The following is a 13,762-nucleotide window of genomic DNA, read 5'->3' as shown; positions in this document are numbered from 1 at the left end:
ACATTCATCAGTACATTATATATAAGTTCGATATTTGATTTAAAAACATTAATTAGAACAGTATGGTTCCACTTTAGCAGATGTAACTTATTGTGCAGTCCTTACTTTTGAACATAATTTCTCATTTCCCTTTCAGCTACGCAAATCTTTCTCCATCTCTCAGCGTCGCACAGTGTTTCGTTTTTGTTTCTTCTCTGCTTTGAAAATACAGAAACTTTACATCATTCCTGGTTCCAGCCCACGTTAACCCTATGGTTACAAATGTTATACTACTAAATGCTGGGGTTTTACTGTGATTTCAAAGGTTTAAAGCAATCACTTGAAGTGCAGCAACACCATCTGAAACTACAACACCCTCTGCCAACCTAAAACTACAGCAAAACCAAAACAGCTAAAAGTTATAGCAGCACCTTTTGTGTTTAGCTTTTTCTGTGCTTGCATTTTTTTCTTTATGTGAACAAAAGCCTATTAAACTTTCCTTCTGCCAAGATTACACAAGTATCACACAGTTTCAGGTGGAGGTGTGTCAAAGGAAAAGCCCAACAATGAGTCTTCACTTTTATTATTGTAACAAAACATGATTAGAATTATTTACAGGAACAAAGAAGAAAAAAAAAAAAAAAGACAGACATGAATGAACTTAATTTCTTCTCTCCGGGGATGTCAGGGACTTTACATGAGGACTGGCGACTCATTCAACATATTTACCGAGGATATCTGCATCACGGAACAGGAAATAGTCCTATGGGAGAAAAGACAAGAAAAAATGTAACTAATTTCAGCACAAAAGTGTGGACGGAGTCTGAGGAAACTGCACCGCACCTTGTCATCCAAAATGACTTTAGTCCCACCGTACTCTGGTAGAAGAACCTTCTCCCCAACCTTAACGCTCACTGGATGGATTTCTCCCTTCTGAAAGAAGGAGAAAAACATGTTAGGCATGAAGTAACACCACAGTTGTTACTGAGTCTTTTATATTTAAAAATCAATAAAAATCTGTATTTTTGTTTCACCCTATAATTTACAAGAAAATACAGTCATGCAGTGGATGGTCACATGACACGTAGCTTCCCTGATCCTAACAGCTTTTTAAAGGGCAGATGGCTGAGGATCTGTGCTTCAGCAGGAGTCCTGTTCACTACTGTGTATTTAGAGATACATTTTTACTGCAGTTTTCAAATGCATCATTGAGAGAAAAATCCTAGGTTAGGTTAGATCAGGTCTGAAGGTCAACCAGACACTGACTATGTTAGCAGTGCTAACCCAATTCTGTAACCAGGGTTCAGGAAATAGTAAAGTCCAGATTTTATTCTCTTAATGCATCATATTTAAAGGTGCAGCACCTTCAGAAAACTAAAACCAGAAATTGTAAAAACTATAACAGACTTTATTTTGAACAGTTTTGCTTTTGCAGGAGCAACTGTGTATACAGAAATAAGAGTCGTGCACATAAAAAGAATTATGCTGCATCAGCCTAACCCTTTAAAGCAGGGGTGGGTTACTCCAGGGCTCAAGGATTGGGGTCCTGCAGGTTTTAGATGCGTCCTTGATCCAACGCAGCTGATTCAAATGGCTAAATGACCTCAACAATTCTCGTACTTCTCCAGAGGCCTGGTAATGAACTAATCATTTGACTCAGGTATGTTGACCCAGGGTGAGATCTAAAACCTGCAGGACACCAGCCCTCGAGGCCTGGAGTTGTCCACCCCTGCTTTAAACCCAATCAGGGACACTGAAGGATAAGCAATAACTATAATATTGGAATCTTTTCAAAGTAAAACCCATCTCAAGCATGATATACTGATTCATAACTGTCTTGTTTTGAAGGGGAATAAAGTTTCTGTTTAAGAGTTCTTAATTAATTATTGTTTTTATTAATGGTATTGTGAATTGTGAGATTTTCATGTAATTTAATACCAACTGCTAAAACAAGCTTTAGTTTATAAAATAAAACAAAAACCATACACTCTTCTTGTAGCAGCTATGCCATGTATGCTTACCTGGGTGACAGAGCCAGGTCCGACTGCCACCACTGTAGCCTGCAGCACTTTGCCTTGAGACTTCTCTGGCAGCATGATGCCCCCCTTTGTTACCGTCTCTGCTGTGAAGCGCTCCACAAGCACCCGGTCAAACAGAGGAAGGAATTTTCTGAAAGCCTGGAGACCACACAAAGACAGGACATATTAGCACGACTATCACACTATGTTTAGGTGAACTGGGCAGCTAATGATTCATCATTAGAAATAAAAGTTGGAGGAAAAGAAAAATCCTACAAATTTGACTCCAAACTTTTAAGTTGGCTCTCTTGTGTAACACGCCCCACTCCCCTGACTTATGTGTTATCTGTACACACACAGATTTGCTGCAAAGGTTTTAAAATGTGAACATTAACTAGATTCAGTGCTTCACATGCTTCACATGCTTACAGTTAAGTCAAGCTGTAAGTTAATACAGAAACGTGCTGGTTATAATGCATGAGTGAATAATAAACTGCTGGGTTTGAGTTAAAGAAAGCGGGTGGAGGTCAGCGACAGAGGCAGCCTTTGTCAATCAGTTTCCGCTAAACTGAAAATTAACTTTTCCTCACTTATCTACTCGAGTCTGAAATCACGAGGGAGGACAGCAGCTGTGCAGCCTTTCAAAGAGACACTGATCAACTTTTTTCTGTCACGACTTTAAGGACAACATTTGTTTAAAAGCAACTGCATGAGTGACCTTCAGTAAAGGTCATTTGTGACTGTGATGGAGGAGGGTGATGGAGTGGGACTGGTCCCAGTTTGATAAGTAGGGAAAGGAGGCGGAGCTTCCACACTATGTCTGAGGGGTCCAGGCCAAGGACTCTTCACCTCTCCACTGATAAAACAAACTAACCAACATCAATCAGCCCTGAGCCTGGATCAAACATCCTCCTGCTCACTGGTACCAGATAAAATCCAAGGCCAGACGAAGCAGTTTTCACAAAGTTCTTAACAAGTTGCATAAGCTCATTATGATTAGCCCCACATTTCTGTCAGATGCACCAACTTTTCTCCTTATACTTTAGCCACTGATAGTGTTTTGATTGGCTTATGACCTGACGAGAAAACCAGATGTATACTAGACATCTACATTTAAATTGAGTATCAAGCTAGTTGAGGATCTAGTTTTGGCAGACATGGTTTCTACTTAAACAAGGGTTCAAAAGAACTACCCACCTAAGTGTCTCATAACATTTCAAGATGGCTGACCAGTGGCAAGACTCAATTCTAGTAGTAACCTGTTCTATACAATGAGTACTTTTGATTTCGTACATTTTTAAATATTAGCATTACCTTTACTTGTGACAATGTTTCTACACAGGGGTGATGCAACTTTTCCAAAGAAAATGTGTACAGACAAGTATAACTCCCTCTACACTGATAAGCCTTTAAAGAGATTTACTGCAGTAAAAAGCACTCAATTTTCCTCAAATGCGGTGGATAAAGTACTTGAGTACCTCATTTGTCCTGAATGCAATCTGAGTGGATGCTGCTGTAAAAACTACTTTCAAGCAAACGAAACTTCCGCTGCTCCTGACTCAGAGGCCATGATGTCAGTAGTAGTTCAGCAGGAACAATGGGACTGCATGTCGCTCCTCACTAAATCTCATGCCTGGAGGTTTGTGACCTTGAGCTTGACGGTAAACGCAAACTTGCTGCACCTTATGTGTGTGTGTGTGTGTGAATGAATGAATGAATAAATGGCTACACTAAGTGCAATTACTTACCTTTTTACTTCAGCTAACAGTGCGCTCATAGCTGTACTTGTATACAGGTCTTATGATCCCTTATCTAGTTTTAGGCTTTGTGGCTTGCCATTAAGACAAACGTGCATTTGTTTAAGCTCATTCTTAGCTCCCTTGCAGCGTGACCTTGTCACTGATGTTCACTTTAGCTAACATGCGGCTAAGAATAACTAAAAGCTGGTCAGTTTATTTAAACCGTCTACTGACTGCGTCACCTATATCAAAGAACTCGGCGGTGATTGACGCTCGTTTTTTGTTCGCCTTTTTTAAATTAACCAGGCACCTTACCATTTCTGGACGTGTGTGAGGTCTGAGAGCCGGCGTGAATCTGCACCCCGAATCCTTGGTGAGCGTGAATATGGTACGCTGAAGGATAGCTCCACGTGAAGAAATATCCAGAATGCGCATGCGCACTAACCTGCCCTGAACTCGTCAGGCGCAAGGGAAAGTTCTAGTACACCCAAGGCCAACATCAAAATATTTTTTAAAAAGCTCACACATTATTTAATAAAAGCAAAACATGTACGGGACATTTTCTAAAACTGCTTTAGTGACTTTTCGGTCTTTGAAACACTCCGAGCTGAGGCAATGTTGCACAATGTCAACTTTGACCCTTTTTTTTTCCGCCAATGGCACGCCAGAAAATTCTGGAACCGTTTGCCCAGGAACGAGCATTAATTTATAATTCTACATATTTCTATCCTAATTAGCCTATTTTACACACTGTTTTGACTTTATTTTATCGAGAACTATAATTCAAGTAATCGTGTGCCCGCACGTCATTATGAATTTTAAAAGAAGAGCACTTTTATTAGGTAGTTATGGTTTATACACAGTCTGGGCGGGCCGGTACATAACCCGGATGTGCTAGGCCATGTGCAGTTCTGTCTCCGTTACTCCACACGACTGTTCTCTCCTCCAGTCGTTATATCATTCCGTCTTGCAGACCGGCTAGCAGCAAGCCTTTACCTCAACTCACAGGTAAGTGTGGACACTGCTGCAAGTGTCTGAAGCTACTCAGTTTACGTTACAGCCCGAATACTCGCGAATAGCGCTAGCTTTTATGTAGAGTACATTCTGCGCATGCTGCTCAGGAGGCTCGAGTTTGATAGCTCCGCGCTAACATATTTCTTCCCCTTCTAACTGCAAGGACACACGAGTGTGACTACAGACTTTAACCGACAGGCTAGCTGTCTCTGTGCTCTCCTCGTAAGTGTATTGTCTCGACTGTTAAATGTGCTTTGCTCGTGTGGAGTAAGAGGAAGATAGCGAGTGATTAAAAGCAGTTAAAACCTCGCAGTGAGACCGTGTATGAGCTGAGCAGGGATGGAGAAAGCACTTCCACACGTGCTTTCACAAATTTGACCTTGTGACGCACGACCTGAAGAGCGCACGCGTGGGGTGGACGTTTCTTAATCCAGTCACGGTCAATGCGCATAGAATTAACAGTCAAGAGACTCAAGCATTTAGAACATCTTTTAGTCAACTATCACATATTTTGAAGTAGTTACACTTAATTGATTTTTTTATATTCATCTGCACTGAATTTACTATGGTTATTGGTCGCTCAGTAGCTTAAATACAGCTTAACCTCAAGTAATTACAACAAGAATGGGGATAAATTCGCGGGGGTGGTGTTGTACACGACTTTTAAAAACATGGATTATCTGGGGTTACAATCCTGTGGTCCTTAGACCTTAATAACAATCCATGGTTGTAAACCCCATTTAAAAATCGCCGATAACCGACAAGGGGCTCTTGCATACTACTGCTGCACAGTTTAAACTCGTAATAGCTTGTTGTTCTTGCAGTACACAATAATTTACAATTTCTACTTTTTGATAATTGATATGTTACTCAATGATTAAAATATGGTCATTATTCGCTAAGCCGGTGTGATCTGGCTGACTGAAGTCACTGACAGGTTTTCCTAACTGGTTTTAACAGGTTGGCTCTGGGGCTACCTTGTCATTTTTACTAACCCCTTAATGAATGTTAAAGAATGTTCCAGGCTCTTTCTTTGGTTTGTTCGTTTGTTACAAGGACATTACACTGCTACTGTTCTATCAAAATTTTAATCGAATATCCTCATGTGGCTGTCATTTTTCTTAGAAACAAAAATCAGGTGTTTAAAAAAAACAAAACTAGTTATTCTTTGTTTTTACATTCATCGGGCCCCAATATGTCCAAATATCAAAGAGAAATTAAAAATGCATGCTGTGGAAGAGTTCAGGTCTTAGGAGGTTAATGAAATATCTTCCAGTTTCAACCACTTAATTGACACATTTTCAGATATTCTGGCTGTCAGATTGTGTTGTTCAACTATTAATAAAATGTATTCAGCTGCACCTCTCTTTACTTTTAATATGTAGGTAGGCAGGCCAAAACCAGTATTGGTAACACTTAAAACCATTAAACTTGCAGATTAATGATAAGTCCAGGGGACTCTGCCCCCTTGTTGTTTAGTACAACTGGAGATGTTCCTTTATTCATTCATTCACAAGTCTCATGTCATGCCGTCTGCGGCCACTAGGGGTGTACGTATTACATATGCGAAGAAATGTAATTAAACTTTGGGATACTTGGAGTCATCATTATGGCCTAACCTGTGTTTTCCTCCCACAGACATGTTTCGTTTAGCCACAGTCATGAGGCAGGTGAGGCCTGTGAGCCGCGCGCTGGCTCCCCACCTCACACGAGCCTACGCCAAGGATGTGAAGTTTGGGGCTGACGCTCGTGCCCTCATGCTGCAGGGAGTGGACCTGCTGGCTGATGCCGTGGCTGTCACCATGGGCCCAAAGGTAACACCCCCTTTGAGAGAGAGAGAGAGAGAGAGATAGATAGATATATAATTTTTTTTTTTTTTTTTTTTTTTTTTTTTTTTTTTTTTTTTCTTGAATATTAGACCAGTTTTCTAGGAGACTGTACAGAAAGATCCTTGATATCTTACACTGAGTGTTGGTGTAGGACAGGGGTCAGCAACCTTAAAGAGCCATTTGGAGCCCGTTTCCACACAAAAGAAAACACTGGGAGCCGCTAATACGTTTTGACATCTAAAATGAAGATAACACTGTATATATTGTTTTTTACCTTGTGCTTTGTGTGAACAACTAAGGTGTGTTGCTTATGAAATCCACGAAGTGCTACAGAGAAAATCACATTTTATTAATGTAATTAACACATTTTGAACTCTTAAAGAAATATAACAAAAGGAAAGACACCCAGCTGAACTAAAATGATCCATGTAGCAAACAAAAACTGTTGTGAGCCACCACCCTTATATTGCCTTTGGGCTGTTGGAGCCTTGACCTGACTTTTAAAATCTAATTGGGGAAAAAAAGCATTATGCTGCTGAAAAATGAAAAATAGATATTTGCAAAATTCTGCCTAAATATGTATTTTACCTGGTTAATGTGTGTGGCGGGGCGTGGTCTGAAACGCCGCTGCAGCGGAGGCAGACGCACCTGAGCTGCACCCGCAATCACACCTTGCCACCTCAACGTCTGTGCTCGCTCTGCTGTTGTGTTGGTGTGTGTCGGGCTGTGAGCTGAAAAGCTACAGCCGGCTGTATGCGTACAGCAACCGTGTGTGAAAAGTGGTCAATAAAGAGATGCTGAAAAGCATGTTCACGGAAACATCGTCGGGTCTGCTGTGGTATGTTTACAATGGGACTTCTGCTCCTGAACCTCTGCGCACAGAGTCTGCAAATCGGGGCTGTACGAAGTCACTTTCATCTTTACGCAGGACTGTAAGCTGTCATCTGTGAGGCATGAGCGGTGTTTGTTTTTAACATAGTTCACGGTGGAGAACAGCTGCCGACATAATGTGGCTCCGAAGATCCGTAATTGGCCTACCTGGGGTTGAAAGTCTCGATAAATGCACAGCGTTTCGGCGGGTATACTGGCTTCCGCGAGTGTGACGCTTATTTTGAGCGATGAAAAAATAATAGAATATAATTTTATTTTTACATTTCAATATTACAATAATCTTCCAATTTAGAACTAAAAGTTAAAAAAAGAACTAACATAAATAAATAATAAATAATACACTTCAGCTAAATACTTCTAATTTATTTTCCCAAACCACGCGGAGCCGCAGTACAAGGACTAAAGAGCCGCAGGTTGCCGACCCCTGGTGTAGGCTTTCAGCTCCTGGTCTTGCATTGGGCCAACTTTACTGAGTGGTTGGCACTAATAAATACAGATATTTGAACAAAAGGTGGGCAGAACTGGGGCTCTTACAGCTAGATATTTGTACACTTTGACTTGATGCCACAAAGGGGTACCCTGCCCTCTACAGGCAGAGAAGGGAAATCACTGAATTTCTTGCCAAAAGCAGGTTTAATTTCAGCAAAGAATTGAGATGTATTTGGACTAATAAAGCAGATATGCTAGCCTAAGTCCTTCATCAGCCAAGTGTTAAACAAAATGCATTAATCATTATGCTAAATGCCTCTTGCAATGCAACAAATGGCATAGACTTAAGAAAATACTGGAGATGAAAGTGATTATTTGTCTTTGTGAAACATATGTGCAGAACTTTTCATCTCACAACTTTCTGGCTCATTTCAGGGTCGCACTGTCATCATCGAGCAGAGCTGGGGCAGTCCAAAGGTCACCAAGGATGGCGTGACGGTGGCAAAGAGCATTGATCTGAAGGACAAGTACAAGAACATTGGTGCCAAGCTGGTGCAGGATGTGGCCAACAACACCAACGAGGAGGCCGGCGACGGCACGACCACCGCCACTGTACTGGCTCGCGCCATCGCCAAGGAAGGTTTCGACAACATCAGCAAAGGTGCGAACCCCGTGGAGATTCGCCGAGGTGTCATGATGGCTGTAGAAACCATCATCAACGAGCTGAAGAACCTTTCAAAGCCCGTCACAACCCCCGAGGAGATCGCACAGGTATGGTAATGTTTCTGCTGTCTCCATGGGGCCTCGGGCATTTGGGATTTGAGTTTTAATTATGAGTCTGCTCTTTCAGGTTGCTACAATCTCAGCCAATGGAGATGTGGAGATTGGCAACATCATTTCTAATGCCATGAAGAAAGTTGGCCGCAAGGGAGTCATCACCGTGAAGGTTGGTTTCAGAGATTTCCTCCTGCTGGAGAAAACCTCATTTACTCGTCCAATGAACATTTACTGTCTGATTTTTGAGGACAGCTTGTAAATGTTTGGTTCAATTTGCCAGGATGGGAAGACTCTGCATGATGAGCTGGAGATCATTGAGGGTATGAAGTTTGACCGTGGGTACATCTCCCCTTACTTCATCAACACTGCCAAAGGTAAGGCTGCTGAACAGGTTTCAGCTGTGCATTACTACTCGCTAAAAGTTTTAACTGATAAACCGGTGCTGTGCACTCATTATAAAATGACCAGTTAGTGTGAAAGGCTTGTAAGAGTCCCACTGTCCTCCTACAGGAGCACAACAAACAAACCGTATCTAAACTATTTATCCTCTTTAGTTGTTGCCATTTATCTCTTTGTAGCTGCCTGACTAGAATGTCCAGCATAACATGTTAGTTTCTTAAATTTTTATTTTATAGGTTTTGTCTGAATCTGTGTTAGACACTTTGTAAATGTGTTATTTCATGTAATATTGGTTTGCACCACCAGGTGGGGCAGTGAGCCCAGACAAGGCATTTGTATTCAGTGGTGACTTGGAAAATAGGCAAAGTCCATTGAGGTAATGGGGTCTAAAGTTCAACAGCAGTGTGCTTCCAAAAACATCTCAACACACTGACTTGTTAAGTGCTGCCCCCTGCTGGAGAAAGTGTATGCTTTGCAGAAGGTATTTGGAAATAACGCATTGATAATCAGGGAAAGGGCAAGCACCCCAGAAGATCATCTGACAGTGTTTTAAACACAAGTCATTATCTGTGACTAGGTATGGGTATCGTTTAGGTTTTATCTGATACCGGTGCCAAACCGGTACTTTTGAAACGGTGCCAGTGCTTAACCGGTGCTTAAAGAATGGAGAACACAAAATTGGTCCAAAAACCTCTCATGTTCAGCTGTTTGTTTTGTTTTTTTTGTAAAAAGATAACAATGTTAGCCTTTTCTGCAGCTATGGGGCATATATGGTATCACTCTTGGCTGGAAGCAGTGCTTAAACAATGGAAAAAAACACAAACTTTGTCCAAAAACCTCTCATGTTTAACTGTTTTCCACAAGAAGACAGCATCATGTAGCTATGATGATGTTTGCTAGTTCACCTTAGATGCATTCATGTAATAACGTGGTTAGCCTACTCAACGCAAATTGCACACGAACAACATTAAGCTACTCACGCAGAGAAGAACGGCTGCTGCCATCATCATCCGTCATCATTTCTGCTACACTGGCAGGGCTAGGGGCCAGGACTCTCCTCTTCGTGTTTTTGGGGGATGTTGCTAACTCCGGGTCCGATAACAGGCACCACACCCGCAGTAGATGCGCTCGGTGTGAGGTCTCACAGCAAGCTATCAAATACGGCGCATTTTTTTGGCTTTTAAAAAAAACCGCTATGCGTTGCCAGGTGTTTCATCGGATTCTTGGTGTTACCTCCTTTGACAGTATCACAGTATCAGCTTAAAGCACTTGTTGCTGCTGAGTTTGCATATTTTGCTGTGAAGTACAGCCAGACTTTTGACCGCTTCAGCTTGGGCATTTTTAATCTGTAGCTCTGCTCTAAAAGAACGTACGTACCTGGCCCCGCCTACTATCCTCGGAAACGTAAAATGATTGGCTAGAATCTAAAGTGTATCACAGCTCAGGAAAATAAAGCACCGAAATGTGCGCTGCTTTTCGGTCTGGTTACTACCGTTTATGTCAGAACGGTACCCATCCCTATCTGTGACAGTGTTGAAATGGTTTGCTTTATTGAATTGTTAGTGTTTTCACTTGCATCAAAATATAATCTTTACAGACAAATTTGAAGTGTAAAAAAAAAAAAAAAAAAGACAGAAGCATGCTTTCAAACTTATCCGTCTAACATCGATACTGTGTGCTGACTGGATTTAACAGTAAAACATGCAGGTTTTGTAACCATTAAACTGTGAATGGTTTTCATGTGCCAAGTCTTGTTTCTTCCTGTTTCTACCAGGCCAGAAGTGTGAGTTCCAGGATGCCTACCTGCTGCTGAGTGAGAAGAAGATCTCCAGTGTCCAGAGCATTGTGCCAGCTCTGGAAATTGCCAACCAGCACCGTAAACCTCTGGTTATCGTGGCAGAGGACGTGGATGGAGAAGCTCTGAGCACCTTGGTTCTCAACAGGTACATTGTTGTTGTGAAGTCGGGGACTGAGATGCATGTTAACTGCTTAAGGAAAAAAGAGAAAACTACACTGAGGGAACTTTGAATGTGTAGTAGCTATTTATTTATTTATTTTCAGGCTGAAGGTTGGGCTTCAGGTGGTAGCAGTTAAAGCCCCAGGCTTTGGCGACAACAGGAAGAACCAGTTGAAGGATATGGCCATCGCCACCGGGGGGACTGTAGGTTCTCATCAGTCTTAAGTGTGGCAACTCTTTATAAATCTGAACTGCCATCTGATGGTATATCGTTCTTTGTGTATCTGTAGGTGTTTGGGGATGAGGCTCTGGGCCTGGCTCTTGAGGACATCCAGGCTCATGACTTCGGCAAGGTCGGCGAGGTGCAGATCACTAAAGACGACACCCTGCTGCTGAGGGGAGGAGGCAGCTCGGCTGAGATTGAGAAACGGGCGGCAGAGATCGCCGAGCAGCTGGAAAGCACCACCAGTGACTACGAGAAGGAGAAGCTCAACGAGAGGCTGGCAAAGCTTTCGGATGGAGTCGCCGTGCTCAAGGTTGGATTCGGCACCATTTGTGGATGAGTGGTTTTTCCTGTGGAGAGGCAAAGCTGTGACACCTTTGCTCTATTTCAGGTGGGAGGAACAAGTGATGTGGAGGTGAATGAGAAGAAGGACCGCGTGACAGATGCTCTGAATGCCACCAGGGCAGCTGTTGAGGAGGGCATTGTTCCTGGAGGAGGTTGTGCCCTGCTGCGCTGCATCCCCGCCCTCGACGCCCTCAAAACTGCCAACTCTGACCAGAAGATCGGTAAGATTGTGCTTTAGCCTCTTCTCGGTAACACCCATACTCCTAGGGTTACATACGAGCTTCGGTTTTAACCAGCGCCTCGATCTAAACAGGTGTGGACATCATCAGACGGGCGCTTCGTATTCCTGCCATGACCATTGCCAAAAACGCAGGCGTGGAGGGTTCACTCGTTGTGGAAAAGATCCTGCTGGGATCCCCTGGGACGGGCTACGATGCCATGCAGGGAGAGTACGTCAATATGGTGGAGAAGGGCATCATTGACCCCACAAAGGTACAGCTCAGCCAATCACATTCACTCGCAAGATGGATGCTATATAGCTTTTTGTTTTGGGTTTTTTTCATGGCAGATTATGGAGGAGCTTTAACTTTTTATTTCCTCCTCTTACAGGTGGTGAGGACAGCACTGATGGATGCTGCAGGAGTAGCATCTCTGCTCTCCACTGCTGAGGCTGTCGTCACAGAGCTCCCCAAGGAGGAGAAGGAAATGCCAGGGGGCATGGGAGGCATGGGCGGTATGGGGGGTGGAATGGGTTTCTGAGCCACTCCTCCTGATCTTTGTGTACAGACTCAATCAGGAGCTTAGTGGAGCTGGAGAACTGCCCCCACTGAGCTCTGCCCACAGTGATGGACGGACTGACGACGAATATGTCAGAGATGCAAATGTTTGGTAAATGCTCAAAAGACTTGAGCCCACGAGTCCACCTGCTACACTAGAGTCCTCCTCAAACCTTTTCCATTAGCACTTAACTCCTCGTCAAATGCTCAACAGACTTAAACTAATACCAGTGAAGAAGGAAATTCAGCAGTGTTCATATTTGAGGATGGTTCCAGTTTATTTCTACCTGATGTATTTCCCGTGTGGGTCTTTAGATCATAAACTTTGTACTCACTACATCTGTTGTAGGGAAACAAGGAGTAAAACTTCTAAACTCCAGAACATCTGGGTCTCCGTCCTCTTGTGTCTCTTCATCGGCTGTCTCTGAGTGAGAGCGGCCTTCTTCACGCCTTTGCTTTCCAGTGACCCAGCTGTACTCAGAAGCACAGCTCTCACCTGCTCATCGGGAGGCTGTGTTTCAGGTTTCATGTTGGGTTCACATGGGATTGCTTTCCATAAATGGAGGGTATGGGTTTTGCACAAGTCCAATGTTCTTTGAAAGGTAGACGGCCTGAATTTTTGCCCAGATTTAGTTTAGTGTTGCAACTCCTTGTTACCCTGAACCTCTACAACACAATCCAAAATGAGTTTGACAATGAGCTACAAAAGGGAAATAAGCAGGGTGGAATAAACTGTAACTATCCTTAAATGGACCACAGAGCCTCAGCATCTGTCCTTCACTCTTGTCTTTTTTCTTTTCTTTTTTTTTTAATTATTTGTATGTGTTGTCTGTGATTGACTTGAATTCATCTGTGATTGAATTAAAGCAGTTTTCGTACATACACGGAGCCTTTCTCCATCTTGTCTTGTTACAACTGGACAAAGAGTGCCTAAGTGACCAGAAGTGGAGCGTCGTCAGGAGCCCGTGTAGTCTGAATGTTTACCGAGTCGCGTTTCTGCATCGGAGTGTACAGCTGATTGTATGTGAGGGGCTCGGGATCCTTTGCTATGGAGTAGATGTGAAATCCTCGTTTCCTCCATCGTGGCACAGCACTCACAGAAAGCAACCGGAGAGTGATCTTTGTCTTGCTACTTTATTCCAAACAGCAGTGATGGTTCCACTACTCTTTCATGTAGATGTTAATTGTGGTTTCTTTTTTAATTTTCATTAATAAACTCTTATTCTGATGTGCAGATTCATGTTTGTTTCTGCTATGTAGTCTCCACAAATCAGTCTGCTTCCTTTAGTAAAGCAGGTTGGGGTTAAGTTTGTCTTCTCAACCAAAGCTCACCTTTTGTTCAACCATCCAGGCAGAAGCTGAAGATGTCTTGCTAGTACAACCATG

The 13,762-nt window shown here is 42.8% G+C and overlaps 2 protein-coding genes across 2 annotated transcripts; one reads left to right on the top strand and one right to left on the bottom strand.

Annotated features, from left to right (window-relative positions):
- Positions 1 to 545: 545 nt before the first annotated feature.
- On the bottom strand, positions 546 to 4,199 carry hspe1 (heat shock 10 protein 1). Its single transcript, XM_012924305.2, has 4 exons — positions 4,052 to 4,199; positions 2,001 to 2,156; positions 823 to 912; positions 546 to 742 (listed from the first exon to the last, which is right to left on the bottom strand). Exons 1-4 carry the CDS (start codon positions 4,169 to 4,171, stop codon positions 692 to 694), a joined length of 417 nt encoding a protein of 138 aa, XP_012779759.1. The 5' UTR covers positions 4,172 to 4,199; the 3' UTR covers positions 546 to 691.
- A 402-nt stretch (positions 4,200 to 4,601) lies between these two features.
- hspd1 (heat shock 60 protein 1) lies at positions 4,602 to 13,610 on the top strand. The gene is made up of 11 exons (XM_004569835.6): positions 4,602 to 4,744; positions 6,389 to 6,564; positions 8,335 to 8,670; positions 8,750 to 8,845; positions 8,957 to 9,050; positions 10,850 to 11,018; positions 11,137 to 11,236; positions 11,323 to 11,568; positions 11,647 to 11,821; positions 11,914 to 12,092; positions 12,210 to 13,610. The coding sequence occupies exons 2-11, from the start codon at positions 6,391 to 6,393 to the stop codon at positions 12,357 to 12,359; spliced, it is 1,719 nt and encodes a 572-aa protein (XP_004569892.3). The 5' UTR covers positions 4,602 to 4,744; positions 6,389 to 6,390; the 3' UTR covers positions 12,360 to 13,610.
- The last annotated feature ends 152 nt before the right edge of the window (positions 13,611 to 13,762 follow it).

Source organism: Maylandia zebra, linkage group LG16 (assembly GCF_041146795.1).
Source record: "Maylandia zebra isolate NMK-2024a linkage group LG16, Mzebra_GT3a, whole genome shotgun sequence".
Taxonomy (NCBI): domain Eukaryota; kingdom Metazoa; phylum Chordata; class Actinopteri; order Cichliformes; family Cichlidae; genus Maylandia; species Maylandia zebra.
The sequence above is the reverse complement of the archived record's forward strand: the minus strand, read 5'-3'. Positions and strand labels throughout refer to the sequence as shown.

Excerpts from the sequence above, each read along its gene's own strand:
- hspe1 (XM_012924305.2), bottom strand. The coding sequence starts at position 4,171 with ATGCGCATTCTGGATATTTCTTCACGTGGAGCTATCCTTCAGCGTACC. Across the intron at positions 913-2,000 it reads GACCTGGCTCTGTCACCCAG|AAGGGAGAAATCCATCCAGT; the intron begins GTAAGCATACAT and ends TCCTTCTTTCAG. Across the intron at positions 743-822 it reads AAGTCATTTTGGATGACAAG|GACTATTTCCTGTTCCGTGA; the intron begins GTGCGGTGCAGT and ends TTTCTCCCATAG.
- hspd1 (XM_004569835.6), top strand. The coding sequence starts at position 6,391 with ATGTTTCGTTTAGCCACAGTCATGAGGCAGGTGAGGCCTGTGAGCCGC. Across the intron at positions 9,051-10,849 it reads CTTCATCAACACTGCCAAAG|GCCAGAAGTGTGAGTTCCAG; the intron begins GTAAGGCTGCTG and ends TGTTTCTACCAG. Across the intron at positions 11,822-11,913 it reads CAACTCTGACCAGAAGATCG|GTGTGGACATCATCAGACGG; the intron begins GTAAGATTGTGC and ends CGATCTAAACAG.